Source organism: Nycticebus coucang, chromosome 6, assembly GCF_027406575.1.
Source record: "Nycticebus coucang isolate mNycCou1 chromosome 6, mNycCou1.pri, whole genome shotgun sequence".
In the NCBI taxonomy this organism is placed as follows: Eukaryota; Metazoa; Chordata; class Mammalia; order Primates; family Lorisidae; genus Nycticebus; species Nycticebus coucang.
This window is the reverse complement of record NC_069785.1, coordinates 36,319,700-36,338,481: the sequence shown is the minus strand read 5'-3', so window position 1 is coordinate 36,338,481 and position 18,782 is coordinate 36,319,700. Positions and strand designations below refer to the sequence as shown.

The 18,782-nt window shown below is 39.9% G+C and overlaps 1 protein-coding gene across 2 annotated transcripts in view; it reads right to left on the bottom strand.

Annotated features, from left to right (window-relative positions):
* Positions 1–11,158: 11,158 nt before the first annotated feature.
* FMN1 (formin 1) overlaps positions 11,159–18,782 on the bottom strand; it is a 417,492-nt gene continuing 409,868 nt past the window's right edge. For both annotated transcript variants that reach the window (XM_053594041.1, XM_053594043.1), the window contains 2 exons: positions 16,841–16,925; positions 11,159–14,336 (listed from right to left, as the gene is read on the bottom strand). In XM_053594041.1, the coding sequence (XP_053450016.1) occupies positions 14,292–14,336; positions 16,841–16,925 (130 nt within the window). In that variant the 3' untranslated portion in view covers positions 11,159–14,291. The remainder of the gene's footprint in view (positions 14,337–16,840; positions 16,926–18,782) is intronic.

Below are 18,782 nucleotides of genomic sequence, written 5' to 3'. Positions count from 1 at the left end.
CATTGCAAAGGAACCTGGAAATTCAATTACCATCCATTGGACTAGCCCAAAACAAAACACGAAAAGGTAACCAGGAGATACCATAGTAAATTGAAATTATCTGGTGAAGGCATATTTAAACAAGAAATTTAAAGCATAAATACCTCTTCATCATCTTACTGTGTATGGCAGCCTTTTCTTTCTAAAATGCTACTATCTGGTATCATTTGATTCTCACAACTTTGTAAATTCAGGGAGTGAATGCACATTGGGAAGATTGAGAAGCCAAGATTCTAAAAGGTCCAGTGACTTGCCTAAAGTCATAGAGCAGAGCTATGACAAAAACCCAGTCTTGCAATGCCTAATTTAGTGCTTACACACACACACACACACACACACACACACACACACACACACACATTGATTTGCATTACCCTCCAAACCACCTTAGATTAGAATCAAATATGGCTCCTGTGTTTTGTCTTGTCCTTGGTCCTCTAAAAAATGTCTTTTATCCTGCTTTATCATATACATACAGAAAAGGACACAGAACAAAGTAGAGCTTGTTGAGTTATTAACCAAGCCCTCTGTAACATCTCCAGCACCCACTCAGCACCCCCGCTGGGCTGCATGAGTGAAAGGCAGGACCTTGTGCTGAGGAGGGCCCCATACTTTGGTTCATGTTCTGTGTCACTGTTTTGAAACTCAGTGATTTCTGAACAAGGGACCCTATGTTTTCACTTTATACTGGACCTGTCGGATATGTATCCAGTCATGGGTCTGTCCGATCACCTCTCCTTTTCCCACCAGGTACTCATTATCCTCTCATGGTAGCCCCTTCTCTGCTCTTTTCTGTAGTTTTGCCATCTCTGTATGCATGTGTTAACATTATAGCTTTGGAATTTTATGTAAATGGAATCACATTATCTTGTATAAGTGTCTTCTTCCAGTCAAATTTGTTTGTGAGGTTCATCCATTTATTTGTAGTTGTCTCAGTCTTAGATAATATTCGAATCTGTGAATATGTCATAATTTCTTTTTTATAAATCCTATTTTTGATGGAAATTTGAAATGTTTCCAGTTTGGGCTATATGAATAAGGCTCCTATAAAAGCTGGTTTATGTGTATTTTTGCACAAAAGTACATGTGCTTTTGTTGAGCACTTATTCATGTAAGAATGGAATTTTGCTGTCGTAAGGTATGTATTTGCCCAGCTTAAGGAGATAATTGGAAATGAGTTTCCAAAATAGTTGTCTCAATTTACAGTCCCTCCAGCATCAGAAGATTGTTTTCCTCCACATCCTCACCAACACTGGGTATTGTCTGTTCTTTTAATTTCAACTATTCTGGTGCTTTTACATGGGTCATTACAAAAGTTTTGAGATGCACAAAAATCAAGAAACATAAAATTTACAGAGATGGAAATAAAATCCTCTCAGCAACACCATAAGCCAAGCAAGTTGAAACTAGCACAGGTGAATCAGAAAGGTCACTGTTGACTGTGTTTCTTGGAAGTGAAATGGTAGACCATAATGCAGTCTGTCTCAAAGCTTTTGGCCACGTATTAAATCAGTGATATCACAGGGTGATTTTAATATGGAATTTCCTGATCCATAACAAGGGTCTCTTTTCAAAATTTACTGGACATTTGGATATTCTCTTTTGTGTAGTTTCTTGCAAATTCTTTTACACATATTATATTCATTGGGGTCTTTTATTAACTTATAGATGAGTTCTTTTTTGTATTTGCATGAGACTTCTTTTAGAGACAGGAGTGCAGTAGACAGATCATAGCTCACTGCAGGTAAACTTCTGGGCTTAAGCAATTCTCTCATTTTAGCCTCCTCAGAAGGTGGAATTACAGCTATGTGTCACCATGCCCAGCTAATATAAAACATTTTTTTAAGAGATGTGAGTTTTGCTATGTTGCCTAGGCTAGCATTGAACTCCTGGTCTCAAGTGATCCTCCCACCTTAATCTCTTCCCAGTAGCTGGGAGTACAGGTGTGCACCACCACATCCTCTGACAGGAATTATGAGAACTGTGTAGCAAAATCTTCTCCATTCTGCTTCTTAAAGATATGTTTTGATGATGAAAAGATCTTAACTTTTGTATAGTAAAATACATCAGTCATTATGACTGGTAACTTTTTGTGTCCTTTAAAAAAATCTTTCCCTTTCCCATATCATAAGTAGAGTTTTCTAAAAGTTGGATTGCTTTTCTTTGTCTTTCACATTAAGATCTACAATGTACCTGGAACCAACACTTATGCATATAATGGTTAGAGGTCAAGTTTTCTTTCTCTTATATTAACATAATACTTTCCCAGAACAATTTATTGCAAAAATCATCTTTTCTCCATTTCTCTAAAGGCCACTGGTATTGTAGATTGTTACAAAATTTTACAAAATATTCCTTACATGTTGGCCAACTGTTTGTAAAATTTTGTAATGAATATTTTGTAAATAAAGGTACGTTTAGCTACAATTTCCTATTTTCCCTACATATAGAGACTTTGGGGACATCCTGTATGTCCAAAGATGGGCCCTTTTTTTTAGTGTATGTCCCTTCTTTCATTACTGATGCTTGACATTGGTTCTCACTCTCTCACTTGACTTAATCTTGCTAAAGATAGTGGCTGGAAGTGTCTCTTTGGTGTGTCTTAATCCTGGTTTCTCCACTTATGAATTACATGGGAAGAAAGTTATCAACTTTTCCAAGCTTTAGTTTTCTTATTTGTAAAGCAGTAATCTTTATTTTACAGTATTATTACATGTATGAGGATTTTTTTTTTTTTTGAGACAGAGTCTCATTTTGTCATCCTGGGTAGAGTGCCGTGGTGTCATAGCTTACAGCAACATGAAACTTTCAGGCTCAAGTGATTCTCTGGGCTCAGCCTCCTGAGTAGCTGGGATTACAGGCACCCACCACAATGCCTGGCTAGTTTTAGAGATGGGGTCTCACTCTGGCTCAGGCTGGTCTCAAAGCAATCCACCTGCCTTGGCCTCCCAGATTGCCTGGATTACAGGTGTGAGCCACCGCACTTGACCCCATGTATGAGGATTAATCAAAATTATACACATAAGATGCTTAGTATAGCACCTAGTGTATAGAAGGCCCTATACATACCAAATTATCTCTTTATTGTGGTAAAATATACATATGACCACTTTAACCCTTTTTAAGTATATACTTTATGGAGATTAGGTATATTCACATTGTTCAATCGTTACCACTATCCGCCTCCAGAACTTTCTATCTTCCCAAACTGAAATTTCACACCCATTAAACCAGTGGTCCCCAACTTTTCTGGCACCAGGGGCCTGTTTCATGTAAGACAATTTTTCCAGAGAGTAGGGGAGAATGGTTTTGATGTGAGTCTGTAAGCAACTGATTTATTATGTTCTCTGTGTAGTCAAACCTCTCTGCTCATGATAATCTGTATTTGAAGCTGCTCCCCAGCACTAGCATCACCACCTCAGCTCCACTTCAGATCATCAGGCATTAGATTCTCATAAAGAGCACACAACTTAGATCCTTTGCATGCCCAGTGCACAGTAGGGTTCACGCTCCTGTGAGAATCTAACGTCATTGCTGATCTGATAGGAGGTGGAGCTCAGGCACTGATGTGAGCAATAGGGAATGGCTGTAAATGCAGATGAAGCTTTGCTCACTTGCCCTCCACTCACTTGCTGCTGTGTTGCCCAGTTCCTTACAGTCCACAGACCAGTACTGATCCTTAGCCTGGGGGTTGGGGACTGTAGCATTAAAGCATTAAACAATAACTCCCCATTCCCTCTTCCTCTAGCCCTGGCAACCACCATTCTACTTTCTGCCTCTATGATTTTTGATTGTGATACTCTAGGCACTTCACGTAGGTGGAATCATACAATATTTGCCCTTTGGTGACTAGTTTATTTCACTCAGCATCATGTCTTTAAAGTGCATCCATGTTGTAGCAAGTCAGAATTTCATTCCTTTTTAAGGCTGAATAATATTAATATTTCATTAATTCCAAGGTCCTTAATAGTTGAAAGAAGTCTTATGCTAAGCCACTGAGCGACTTCATTTACTTTCTGGCTGAGACAGAGCTTCAGTGGGATCAGTACCTCTCCAACTCATAGGATAAGAAATACAGACTTGTGGTTTTGGAGTAAAATCCTAGGGTCCCCTTTGAGTCCTTTCCTTCATCAGGTTTACAAAGTCAAACTATAAAGTCAGTTTATCCTCCACCAGTTAGGATACATCTTTCTTTCTTCAAAGTAAAAAATGCCTCTATTCTAGTGTTTTCAACATTTTGTTTTTAATCTCACAGCACACTTGAACCTGTAATTAAACTTCTGTGGCATACTTAAATTATGTTGATCAAAAAAAATGCAAAAAAAGAATAATTATGCTTTGAATTTCTTTTGAAAATAATTTAAATAATGATTTTTAAATTTTTTGGCAGCACACCTAAGCCCCTCTCATGACACACCAGTTGAAAATCACTACATTATTCAGAGAAGCAAGACAAACATATCTGTGCTTTGATAGGCAGAGGGAGGGAAGACTTGGGAAAGGAAATATGGAACATTTTGGAAAAGAAATCTAAAACTTAGTTTTAGGGCAAAAAGACGAAAGGGAAAGAGGAGGAAGACTAGGAAAAAAATAAAATGGGTCAAGCTCCTGCAAAAGATTGTACTTTCTAAAGATGGTCTTACCACTGTATATTCTATTTTCTACATACTCCTCCAATGCAGTGTTGACACTTTTCCATCAATACGTGAGAAATAGTGGATCTAGTTTCCCATTGCCCAATCTTAGCAGACTTTTATAAATGCCTTAGCCAGTGCAGCATGATGAAAATGATTTGTATGACTTGCATGTATTGGTCAAAAAAGGCATTCTATGTTTCACCTTGCATCACGTAGGAGGCCCATTTAGAGAGGAACTGAGGCCTCCAGCTTAGACCCAGCACCAAATTGCCAGCCTAGTCAGCCATCTTGTAAGTGCAACTTCAGTCATACTCAAGCCTTCCAAATCTAGGATGATAACAGACTCAACTGACATATTACAACCTACGAGAGACTCCAAGTGAGATCTGCCCAGCGGAGCCTTTCCCAAATTCTTGATCAACAAAAATGATGAGAAATAGGAAGGGATTGTTGTTGCTTTAATGCACTAAATCATGGAGTATTTTGTTACATTGAAACTAATTAACATTTCTTATCATTTATCATCATACAATGATGGGCATGAAGCAAATGTCACCTTGAGAAGATTTAGACTACTCAGAGGCATCTCAAGCCAAGTATGGCAGGTAGGGCCAGTGCAAGCCAACTGTGAAGCCTTCTCTTTCTATGAAAACAATCACAGCAAGGTAAAAGTGGGCAGCTGGAGCCTCAAGAATTTGTGGCATTTCCTATGGCTTGAATGGTTGCTCCTGCTAAAACTCATGTTGAAGTTTAATTGCCATTGTAACAGTATTAAAAGATGGGACCTTTCAGCTGGGCAAGGTAGCTCATGCCTGTAATCCTAGCACTCTGGGAGGCTGAAACAGGATAATCACTTGAGGTCAGGAGTTTGAGACCAGCCTGAGCAAAGTGAGACCCCATCTCTACTAAAATAAAAAAATCAAGTGGGTGTGGTGGTAGGTGCCTATAGTCCTTGGGAGACTGAGGCAGGAGGATAGCTTGAACCCAAGAGTTTAAGGTTGCTATAAGCTAGGCTAATGCCACAGCATTCTAGCCTGGGCAACAGAGCAAGACTCTCTTAGAAAGAAAAAAAAAATAGAAGTGAGACCTGTAAGAGGTGATTAAGGCTCGGCGCCTGTAGCACAGTGGTTACAGTGCCAGCCACATATATCAAGGCTGGCAGGTTCAGACCTGGCCTGGACCAGCTAAACAACAGTGATGACTGCAACAAAAAAATAGCTGGGTGTTGTGGTGGGTGCCTGTAGTCCCAGCTACTTGGGAGGCTGAGCCAAGAGAATCGCTTAAGCCCAAGAGTTTGAGGTTGCTATGAGCTGTGGCACCACAACACTCTACCGGGGGTGACATAGTGAGACTCTCTTTCTCTCTCTGAAAAAAAAAAAAAAAGTGATCAAGTCATGCATTAAGGCTCCAACTTCACAGGTGGGATTAATGTCATTATGACAGGAAAGGCGATCCTCTTGCCTCAGCCTCCCAAGTAGCTGGGACTACAGGTGCCCCCCACAATGCCTGGCTATTTTTGCCTCTTTGGCCTTCTGCCTTCTGCTGTGTGATGATGCAGTAAGAAGGCCTGTGCCAGCTGCTGGTGCCCTGCTATTGACTTCACATCCTCTGGAACTGTGAGTGAACACATTCCTCTTTATAAATTAGTCTCTGGTATTCTGTTAAAGGAGTACAAGTGTACTAAGATAGTCTGTTTGCTGGACTACAGCCACATGAACTAAAGAATAGACAAAAATATATCTTTAATAGTTCAAGAAAGCAGAGTATATCTCAGGAAGTAGATTCTTCCTAAGATGGACTGGTATTATTTCCTAGGTCCTTATGATACCCAGGTCTCCATCTTCTCAGAGGTGCTGTAATTCAGAATACAACCCTGATACGAAGTAATGTTTTCTACCAAATGTGAGCAGCATTTAGACTTTTCAAACAGTTCTAAAATATTTCTCCATAGTGGAGTATTTTGAAGAAAACAATTTGATTTAATGAATGAATTGAGCAGTCAGAAGGACTTTGGCCTTGGTGTCATGAGATCTGGGTTCTAGCCTTGGAAGTGTTACATTAGCACTGAGTGTGATTTTCAGCAAGTTCCCTGAACTTCAGCAGTTTTACTAAGATTTTCTCCAATGTCTGAAGATTTTTGCAGCTCACAAACTATGATTAGAAAAACTTCCTAGTGATGGACTGTCTTCTTAGATAATAACTAGGCCTCTTCATTAAACATTGCTGTACATAACAGGGCACATTTCAGCAAACATCTAGAACTAAAGAGTACGTGGGCCCTCAGGAGCATCGAATGAATGATTCAAGAAACACATTGAGAACCAAGAGATGAACCCAGACACTTAGCATCATTTGACCTTTGGTAAGCCTATCAAAAATATAAATTGGGGGAAAGATTCCCTATTTAACAAATGGTGCTGGGAGAATTGGCTGATGACTTGTAGAAGACTGAAACTGGACCCACACCTTTCACCATTAACAAAAGTTGACTCTCACTGGATAAAAGATTTAAACTTAAGACATGAAACTATAAAGATTCTTGGAGATAGTGCAGGAGAAACACTTGAAGAAACTGTCCTGGGAGAATACTTTATGAGGAGGATCCCCCGGCAATTGAAGCAACACCAATAATACATTACTGGGATCTGATCAAACTAAAAATCTTCTGCACAGCCAAGAACACAGTAAGTAAAGTAAGCAAACAGCCCTCAGAATGGGAGAGGATATTTGCAGGTTATGCTTCTGACAAAGGTTTGATAATCAGAATCCATAGAGAACTCAAACTTATTAATAAGAAAAGAACAAGTGATCCCATTTCATTGTGGGTAAGGGACTTGAACAGAAGCTTCTCTGAAGAAGACAGCTGCATGGCCTACAGACACATGAAAAAAATGCTCATCATCTTTAATCATCAGAGAAATGCAAACCAAAACCACTTTGAGATATCATCTAACTCCTGTGAGACTGGCTCCCATAACGAAATCCCACAACTACAGATGTTGGCATGGATGTGGAGAAAAGGGAACACTTCTGCACTGCTGGTGGGAGTGCAAAGCTAACATGTCCCTTTTGGAAAGAAATATAGAGAATACTCAGGGATCTAAAAGTAGACCTGCTGTTTGATCCTGCAATTCCTCTACTAGGTATATATCTAAAAGACCAAAAATCACTTTACAACAAAGATATTTGCACCAGATTGCTCATTGCAGCTCAATTCATAATAGCCAAGTCATGGGAGAAGCCCAAGTGCCCATGAATGGATTAATAAATTGTGGTATATGTATACCATGAAATATTATGCAGCCTTAAAAAATATGAAGACTTTACCTCTTTTATGTTTACATGGATGGAGCTGGAACATATCCTTCTTAGTAAAGTATTTCAAGAATGGAAAAAAATATATCCCATGTACTTAGTACTATTATGAAACTAATTTACAATTACACTTTCATATGAAGAATAGATCACAACTATGGCCCAAGATGAAGGAGGGAGGGGGGATGGGAAGGGAGTGGGGAGGTCAGATCAAGGGAGAATGAATGGTGGGATCATACGAATGGTGCATAACGCAAGGGTACATGTTGGATCTATTAGTATAGAGTATAAATGTCTTAACACAATAACTAAGTAAATGAGATGAGGTGTATATTAACCCAGGCGTCCTCAAACTTTTTTTAACAGGTGGCCAATTCACTGTCCCTCAGACTGTTGGAGGGCTGGACTATAGTTTAAAAAAACAAACTATGAACAAATTCCTATGCACACTGCACATATCTTATTTTGAAGTAAACAACAAAACGGGAACAAATACAATTCACACCGCCACACTATATTAACCAGTGTGAGGTAAGCATCCCTAATTCTATATGAAATCAGCATTGTACCCCATAAATGCATTAATGTATACATGATCTATGTGTTTAAGATTTAATAATACCTGAATGCTTCATATCATTCCTTGAAAAAACCTTGTAACCTTGTTCTTAGCACCAGAATACATACACTGCATGTTTCAATTTTCTTTCCCTAGTATTTTGTTTTCAACCAATAACCTGAAGTCACCAATTCCTGTGTGGCCTCTTTCCTTGGGCAATTTACATTTAGGCCACATTGCTTTTGACCGCCTCACTGAGACAATGCCAGGCTGGGTTTGTCTGTTGTTTGCTACCCTAGCCAGATTGCCCTCTGGTTGCTAGGTGGACAGGGAGGAAAGAGGAAATATAAATGATGGACTTACTGAGACCCTGCTTGTAGCTCTATAGTAATACTGTACCTGAGTGGTGATATCAGCTGGAAATGACTAGTATATTCTACATTAGAGTACTGTTCAGATACTGCTTTAAATGCCTCCTGAAAACAAATCTTCATTGCACACCAGATGGACATGAAACCCAGATTTATTAAAATACCCTTAGCATATTTACAATTGAAAGCCATAAATGCGTTTCTCTGCAAATTCCAAAAAATATAGTTCTATCTCTTAAATTAACAGAGGTATCAACACATCAGGATAAATATAATCACAGAGATAGAATTCTTTGGATAATCTACAGCTTCTAACCAATATGTATTATGTACAAAAATACCCTTGATATGATGACCAAGTAGTGTCAAGGAGGAAAAAAAATATATACATATATAGTATACAACACACACACATATTTGCATTATGTACAAATCAATATTGGTTCCTTCACTTTTTCTTTTTAAAAATAAATACTTCATTTGGTTACAAATGACATTTACAAATTCAACTCATGAGCATTTCTCAGCTTTGACAAAATTAAATATGCAAATTAGAAATATTTTAAAAATTTAACAGGAAAAAAAATACCTGAATCCAATTAGCTTATTACGTTTAAAAATATCCAAGAGCATGTAAGGTTTCATGTCTTTAAAGTGCCTTCTCCTTTCCAAAACTGTCTTTGTTATTGCTTAAAAGCCTTTCAGATTATCATCTCTACATATTGGTCTAATAAATAAACAGAAAAGCCAACATTTTACCAGGTAAAATGATTGACTATTTAGGACATGCATATGCTTTTGCTAAGTGCTTTGAAGAGTGTAACAGTGACTGTAAATCTGAAAATAACCACAAAGTGGCCACCTCCTGATTCAAATTAGGGGTAGATGCTTGACTCATGAGTAAAAGTCGGGATGGAGAGGCAATAAAAAGCCTTATGATTAAAATGTCTGTCTGTACAGAAATAAGTCAATTTGCCCAGAAGCACAGAAATTTACTTGTGATTCAACAATATAGTCTTATGTATCATAGCTGGTGACCTGATGTGATTTCTAAGTTTATCAAAATAATGACCCCTGATTAGATGGTTGAATGTAAAATCTATGAGAAATTGAGAAAGACTTGAATGACCAATCCCCACCCCAACCTGCTTAAAATAAAGTAAAATAAAATGAAAAAGAAGTGTATTTTCCATCTCTTTTATGGATTTTCCTTTTTGCCCAAGTGATGAGGTGATGCTGACATTAACAAGAGGCAGTCACAGCAGAGTGTCTCACACGGGCTCCTTGGTGACAGTGGAGTTCCTTGTCCAAATGGCTGAGGAATGGAGCATGGGGTGTGAGGGGATGGAGTTAGGGCCTAAGGAGACTTCAGGTTGTCTGTGATGCAGAGAGATGAAAAAAGCTGGGCTGGAAGAAAATGTAAAGTAGGGGAAAAAATTAGCTATTTGGCTGTGAAGGAAAAGGAGGCTGAAGCAGCAATATTGAAAAGAGAGACGTGAAATGAAGCTAGATTGCGTAAATGACCTTGAACAAGCATGGACAGAACTGGAAAGTTTATGGACAAACAGCCCCATAGATATGAGATTGGTAGAGTTATGAAACCAAGCCCAGAATGGTTTTACCGGGGTACCTGCTTTTCTAGTACATTGTCTGACACTTACCAGTACAAGATACAGGCCACTCACATTCCTGAACAATGAATTGAATTTCCATTGCAAAGTTGCCCATGGTACAACCACAGCAAAAACCCACCAGCTCCCTATTGATGCACTCCATCAGCATTGCACCGGCCTCATTCAAAATTTTCTCTCCTTCCCTGTCTATTTTTCCTCATCCCATCACTCCCAATCTTATAAGCTAAATGAAGACAACTGCGTGGATCAAATGCATTTTAGAAAGCAGCATCTAGGAGGCCAGGGAGTTGCTAAGAAAATTAAGCCCTAAAGCACTTGAAATCGCTAACATTTCTGTTAGCTTTGATTACTGGTACTAGGATGTGACTGACTTCCCTTAGGTTCTGGGAGTGCAGGCCAGTGCTTAGTTTTTTTTTTTTTTAGAGACAGAGTCTCACTGTACCGTCCTCAGGTAGAGTGCCGTGGCGTCACACGGCTCACAGCAACCTCTAACTCTTGGGCTTACGCGATTCTCTTGCCTCAGCCTCCCGAGCAGCTGGGACTACAGGCGCCCGCCACAACGCCCGGCTATTTTGTTGTTGCAGTTTGGCCAGGGCTGGGTTTGAACCCGCCACCCTCGGCATATGGGGCCGGCGCCCTACTCACTGAGCCACAGGTGCCCCCCGCCAGTGCTTAGTTTTTAGGCCTAAACACAATCCCTAAACACTTCCTGCTGCTCATGCTGGGCTAAATTAAAACTTAGTGAGAAGACTATCATGAATCAATGAAATGTTTTCTCTAAAGATTCTTACAAATTATTCAATTTCCCATTTTAAAAGTTTCTGCCTTTCTAAGAGTATCTTAGATTGTTTCTTTAAAGGGAAGTCCTTTTTTCTTAATGCATATACTCTTGAAAATTATACATACAGCTGACAGTAGGGCATGTTATTTGCGTCGAGGAAATTACAGAATTGCAGGACTATAAAAGTACTGATGTTAGAATAGATCTATCGCATTGGTAGACCCCAAAATCCTATTTGCGCGATTGTGAGCAAACAGGAGAACTGTTACTAGCCTTTCCCTCTTGCTCATAGATTTGTTTTCAGTGAAAACGGAAGTCTTTTGAGGATGTGCAGAACACGCCACAGTGGGGCTAAGACTCCCTTCTTTATGACTTGGTAGTTGGACAGCTGATGAAATAAGATTATATCTGGAGACAAGTTAGCAAGAAGAGAGGGGGAAACAAGAGCCTTGAGCAAATTCTCATTAACCTTTACTGAGCATCAACTTGAGTTGGAAATGAAGTCTGGGTCAACAATGTAGTACTTTGGTGGAGTTGGGAGGGGGCAACTCAGGGCTATAATACAGGGCTTAAACTGGGTGAGAATAATGGAGATTCTGCCGCAGTGTCTAAAAACACTAATGTAACACATTTCACTGGTGTGTCATAATTATTAGATTTTTCCCAAGACGTAGACAACCTTGCTCTTTAGAAATAGGTTAATAGGCATTTTACTGCAAAGTGTTAGTCCATTCATCACTAGGATGAAATCCAAAGTGGGCTGCGTTTGTTTAACTCTCAAATGCTTCTATTCATTATTCTTCAGCAATGGTTCCTTAAGACAGTGTCCTTTGAAGGCTGACATGTCTACAGTGACAGTCCTGCTTACTTTCAGTCATTTCTGTGGCATCTTACTTAGAGACTGGAAGTGGGCTACAGTGACCCCCTAAAAAAGCTCCTGCTGTTCAATCCCCTCAAGTCTGTAAGGATCCAGAAGGATCTAGACTTCTGGTGGCCTTGCTGAACTCAGAGCTGATTTCCCTGGCATGTGCAAGGCCAGTGCTTTTCTTCTGCACGATAACACCGTAAGAATGGAGCACAGATGGCTGTAAGTGGAATTTATTTTAAATTGATGAATTCCCTTGGGTTTTTTTGCACTTAAGTGAAAATGAAGAGAAACTCTATAATAAAGCAGCACGGAAAGCTTCCTGCTCATAGTGAACTTCAAGCCTTCTGAGTCATGTAAGTATCTCATCAGCTTTTCTACTTTGCTTGTCTCATTCCTTAATTTTGAATTAAAAAAAAAAATCCAACCATGCTACTGTATTCATTCCTTCTGAACCATTAGAAAAGGTGGTTAGCACCTGCATGGGTATGGCTTCTGTGACGTGGTTTGAGCCCACCTGTGCATTCTTGATTCCCACGGCTGGCACCATATTAGGGTATGATGCTGTTTTCATTAGCTAAACCTACTACAGGGGTATCCCTGAGGGGGCTGATGGCTGGCAGCCCCTCCTGGGAAGACCCTCAGGTACCTGGCAACTTCAAGGGATCTGAAAAGATGCTGGGGCAAGGGGAAGCCCACACGTGGAGGCTGGATCAGGGAGGAATTTAAGATTCTTGCTCATCTCTAGATGGTCTTCCACCAATTGTCAGAGAAACATTTGGGCCTCTCTTCTCTCCAGGCCTAAGAATGGCCATCTTTGATCTTATTCTCAATCCAGCTTCAATCGTCTCTCCTCTCCCTTCATAAGACAGATTCAAAGGAAGGTGGTTTGAGGGCAAAAATGTCCTGGAGAGGCCCACGTGGTTTTCCTCTGTGACTCAGTGGCCGGGGTTGGAAAAGGCTGACCTTACGTAGTATTCCACTGCAAGTTTTGTATTAACAAAATTGGATGTTTTCATTTTGATGTAAAGAATGTTTTTCCTGCCCTTAAATGTTTCAACATCAAGGACTTTTGCTTCATGCTCTGTCACATGCCTGTCAGCCAGTTGTGATAGAAAGTTGTGAGTTGCATGTATTCTCCTTCCTGGAGGTGATAGGAGGGGTCCAGCCATATAGTGACAGCAGGTGATGTAGAACTTGGCTGCATAAGAACAAGACATTGCCCATTCACAAATGGTTCGAAATGTGAAAGGTGCTCTGCTACTGTGTCACTTGTCTAAGCAGGGACTCTGACCCCAAGGCTGCTCCTGCTCAGGAATTACAGCTTCTTCTGGGACCTGAGGTGCAGAATCTCAGCTGGCCCAGGATAAACACGAAACAATGGGCCTCACTTAATGGCTGATAACTCTTTGCACCCTAACTTGTTCTCTAGGATGAAGTTTATGGATATTTATTTCCTTCTCTAGCCCTGTGCAATTCCATTTTTTCTTCCTTCTATCATATGAACAACGATAACAAAATCATTTTTTTCTATCGGGAAATAGGTTGTCTTCGACTTCTTCAAAATTAATTTTGGTAAGTTGCAACATTTTTGGTGAGAAAGATGCTACAGAATCTTGCTCAACATGATCAAAGTTAAGAGCAATAATCAAAATAACAGTACATAAAGACCAAGTCTTCAACTCTCCCAAAGTAATGGTCATAAAAGGTCCTTCTATTCTTCTGTCCCAGGGGGACATACTTGTCATCCAAGCTGGGGTTATAAAGCTTGAAATCTGAGCTTAAAAAAAAAAAAAAAGGAAAATCTTGGTACTTCTTCTGGTCTTAGAGTGGACTCTGGACCTCTATGAGAAACAACTATCAAATGTTCTGCAAGGGCCTCTTAAATAGCTTTTCGTTGATCCTGTGGCTTAATAAAGGACTTCTTAAAGAAGGCACGGAACACTTTCTGTAGATGACCTCAGAAAGAGATGAGTAGAACGGATACTTAGTTAACACATCTTCCAAGAACGTCCCGCACCACTGCCATCACCAAGGAGTATGTAAGGCCCATGACGTCTCCACTGTTATCCTCTTCCGGTGCCTCCACTTTAGTTGGTGGTTACACTGGCTTCCTTCTGACGCAACCTTTCTTTCTGTTAATCAAAAAAATGTATTACCATTTCTTTCATTTTTCATTTCTCAAATTCTAACACATTTTTAAAATTTTGGCCTAGAATGCTGAATAGAATTTCATGAAAAACCCCAGAAATGATATTATGTATCTCTATCCCTTTCCTTAAGCTCCCAGTTACCTGCTCCTCCCAACCTATCACCCTTACTCCCCCAACAAACAAACAAATCAACAGTCAGCTGGCTACAACACTGACCTTTTCCATCAGGATGCTCTGTTCTGTTGTTTTCTTTTGTGATAAAGACCCCACTTTGTAGCACTATTCAAAGACTTCTCCCTTCTCCACCCTTGGCCCACTGATGGAATTAGGGAATGCTCAAGAAATAGTTTGTAGGGAGTCTAGGTACGAAAAAACATTCGCTCTCTCTCTCTTTTTTTGACATTCACTGTCTCTTAAGTTGAATATATTTGCAAATGATCAACTTGGCAGGACTGAACCAAAGTCACGTACAATGGAAGATAAGCAGATTTGCTTTCTGCAGAATGGTGGGACCTTCTTTTTGCCATGGGTCTTCTGCTCTATTCTTTCTGGGGTTTCTCCTGATGTGCAGCCTTCTAACAGGTAAGGGCATGGAAGTCTTCTGGGAAGATGTAAAAATAGACTAGAGCATACTGAACAGAAACCTGTATCCTTGCTGTGTCTGTAATGCTAGAGAAGTAAACATCTGAAGTACAGTAAGGATGAGTGTGCCTGCTCTTAGGCGAAGACAAAAAGGAGGCTAAAAAGGAAAAGTGAAAAGTATACTCTTTTGGAAAGAGCAGATGCAGAGAGAGACCCTTTGGGAAGGGCTGCTTGTGATCTGTGCCATATGATGTTGAAGTGAATTACTAAATTGGTCTAGATATGAACCTAAGTTGATGCTTCTTAGACACCTGACCTCAGTTTGGACCCCATCCTTGGCTTGTCAAATTGAATCAGGAATCAGTTTTCAAACTCTTCTCTAACTTCAACCCACCTACCCACAAAGAGAGTCAAATAATAATAATGATGATATCCTAACAAGTTGAGGATCACAACTGGGGGCTTGCTCACAGTGGAGGTCAATCTAGAAAAGATGCCACGGAAAACTGTCTCCCATTTGTCCGCAGAGCTGACCCCATTTTCTCTGCCTTGGGAGGACAGATTTGGTTGTAAAAGTTAGGACAGAGACCCAAACCAAAGGCTTGGAGAAGGCGGTAGAGACTGATGAAGGAGGAAGATAAAAATCAGGGTTGAGCCCATTGTCACTGAAAATTCATTATACTGAATGAGTACAATGAATGCACCACAGAATGTGCACACACACTGTGTTCATTTAGGTTGGGGCTACATAACTTAACTACGGCTTTACCTGACCATGCTGTACGGTCCTGACTTCCCCACTTCCCATTCATCAATCTCAAGGAACCTTGATTTAGCTGCCAATGGGGGTGTTATGAGACCCACCATCATCAGTCCACAGAAACAGGCTTGCTTTATAACTTAGACCCCCACTTAGATCTTCAAAAGATTTAATGCAGCCAAGAAAAGGTACTAGTAATCTAAAAGCATAAAGTAAGTCATTGTGGGACAATAGGGCCCAGAGATGGTAGGGTTTGAAAATTCCAGTGACAAGGATGATATTATCTTTTACACTCACTATGGCCCCATTGCTAGGTCAACCAAAGCTGCTGGAATTCATAGTAACAAGAAAAATAGATAACATTTATTGAGCTCTTCTTATGTGCTTTACTTTTTTTTTTTTTTTTTTTGCAGTTTCTTTAAAATAACCCCGAGCAAAGGTTATTTTCTTCTTTTCACTCCAAGTAGTAAACAAAGTAACTCCACTAAGGTTTTACAACTATTAAGTGGCAGTGCTGGGATTTGAACTCACAGTTTCATCCCCAACATCCCAGGTTCCTAATTATTTAGCTATTCTGACTATTGTCTGTAACATCTATGTAAATGTTCACTGTGATCTCTACTGAAAACTGGACTTTGGAGAACAACTTTCTCTCAAATCTAGGAATACGGAGGAAACTTGGTTTGCAAACAGGGAGAGAGTCCTGGTCTTTGTCATCCACTTGCCAAGTGGCCTGAGCAAGCTGTATCTCTCTGCATCTCAGTTTCCCCAACTGGCAACACAGGATCATCCCTGCCCTTTTCTTTAATGGGGCAAAGGAACCGATGAGAGTGAACATACTTAAGCATTTCAGGAAAAAACACTTTGAGATAAGGGGGACTGTGGTGTAAATGGAAGGGCAAGTGACTGAATTTGGTTGATCAGAAAGGACCTTTCTTGAGCTTGCAGGAAAGACATAGGAAACTATGTTTTGCCCCTTCACCCCCACGTATTCTTTTTAGCCATGTGCTACTGTGGGATGGGAACTGAGAATCTGAATACTATATTTCATCCCTGAGTTTAATCCTTTCAATTTAGACACACCCCTGGGTACACCTCACCTATAATGAAAAATCTATAGGTTATGCTGAAAAACGCGTCTCACCAGACTAGCAGTGGGATTGATTTTTTTGGTCTCCACTTTCTTCTCTGATGTCAACTTGCTGACTGATTCCTGAGCCATTTTCAATCTGAAATAGAAACAGGGACCAGGGAACAGAGAGGAGAACAAATGGAAGGAAAAAGATAAAAGGAGAAGTCAGGTTCAACAGAAATCCAAATGTTTCTGAATTAACCAATCAGCACTTTGAAAATACAGGAATGTTTGTTTCCAAGCTTCCCATTATTAAATTCAAACTCTAATTAGGCATGAAGATGACTTCTCTGCTTTATCAAAACTAAATTTTCTTCACTAGCCAAGGGGTTTACCTACATGACCTGGGGAAGTCCGTGTTTTTGTGAAAACACGGTAGTTTCTGACGACTAGAATGCTATGTGCACACAGCGGTGTTTAATTCAATGTTGGCTGGCTTGTGATTCACTCAGCAGATAATACTGAGACAATTTTGAAGAACATATGAAACTAAAAATATCAACATTCACCAAGTTACATCAATTAAGTGAAAAGACAACTTACAGGATGGGAAAAATATTTGTAAATCACATATCTTATAAGAGACTTGTATCTAGCATACGTGAAGAACTCTTACAACTCAAAAGACAAATTACACTTCCCCTCCCTCACTGGGTCACAAATTTGAATGAACGTTTCTCCGAATATTACATAAAAGTACTCAATAAGCGCATAAAAATATGCTCACGATCATTAACCACCAGGAAATGCAAATCAAAACCACAGCGAGATACCACTTCACAGCTACTAGGGTAGCTAGGATCAAAAAAAAAAAGACAACAAGCCCTGGAAAAGAGGATGTAGAGAATTTGGAACCCTCGTAAGTAGTCGATGGGACTGTCAAATGCTACAGTCACCCTGGAAAAGAGTTTGGCAGTTTCAAAAAATGTTAAATATGGAGTTAATACATGCCCCAGAAACCTAAGTCCACCTAGAAATTTTCATATGGATATTTACAGCAGCATTATTCATAATATCCAAGAGTAGAAACAACCCAAATTTTCATCAGCTGATGGATGGATAAATAAAATGTTGTATATCTACACAATGGAATACTGTTGGCCCTTCACAGGGAATGAAGTGCTTGTCCATGCTATCACCTGCATGAAGCTCACAAACGTGCTCAGGAAGGAAGCCAGTCATGAAAACATACACGATTCCATTTACAGGAAATGTCCAGAGCAGGCAAACTCACAGAGACAGGAGGTGTATTAGAAATGCCACGAGCTAGGGGTTGGGGAAAATGGGGAGTGACAGTTCACGGGATTTCTTCTAAAATTAGATAGCAGTGATGGTTGTACATCCTCGTGAATACACTAAAAACCTCTGTCATGAGTGTGGTTGTACATCCTCGTGAATATGCTAAAAACCACTGTAACAACGAGTGCTAGAGTAGTAAAATGTACACTTTAAAAGGGTGTATGTGAATTTACAGTATGTGAATTCCATTGCAATAAAATTCAGCAATTCAATAACCTGTTAGTATCTCTTACCCATCAGGTCAGCAAAATAGGCAGTAACCACTGTTAGTCAGGATGTGGGAAATGGGAACTGCCACACAGTGCCATAGGGAGGGTATGTTGGTACAGCTGGCTGTGGTGCTATCAAGTAAAACTGAAAATATGCACACTCCACGAGCTGTCAGTTCCTTTCACAGGGAGACACCCCAAAGAAATAGGGCTTTGGGCTCTTTCAGGGAGACACCCAGACATAGGGCTTTCACTGTGGTGATATGAGCAATCGTGAAAAACTGTAAACAACCTCATTATCCAGTTCAATAGGGTAATAGGCATATGATAATAGCAAATAACAACATTTATCAGGCTCTTCATCTGGGCCAGGTACTGTGCTAAAGGATTCATTTGAATGAAACCATTCAATTTTCACAACAACTCTGTGAAATAGAAATGTTTAT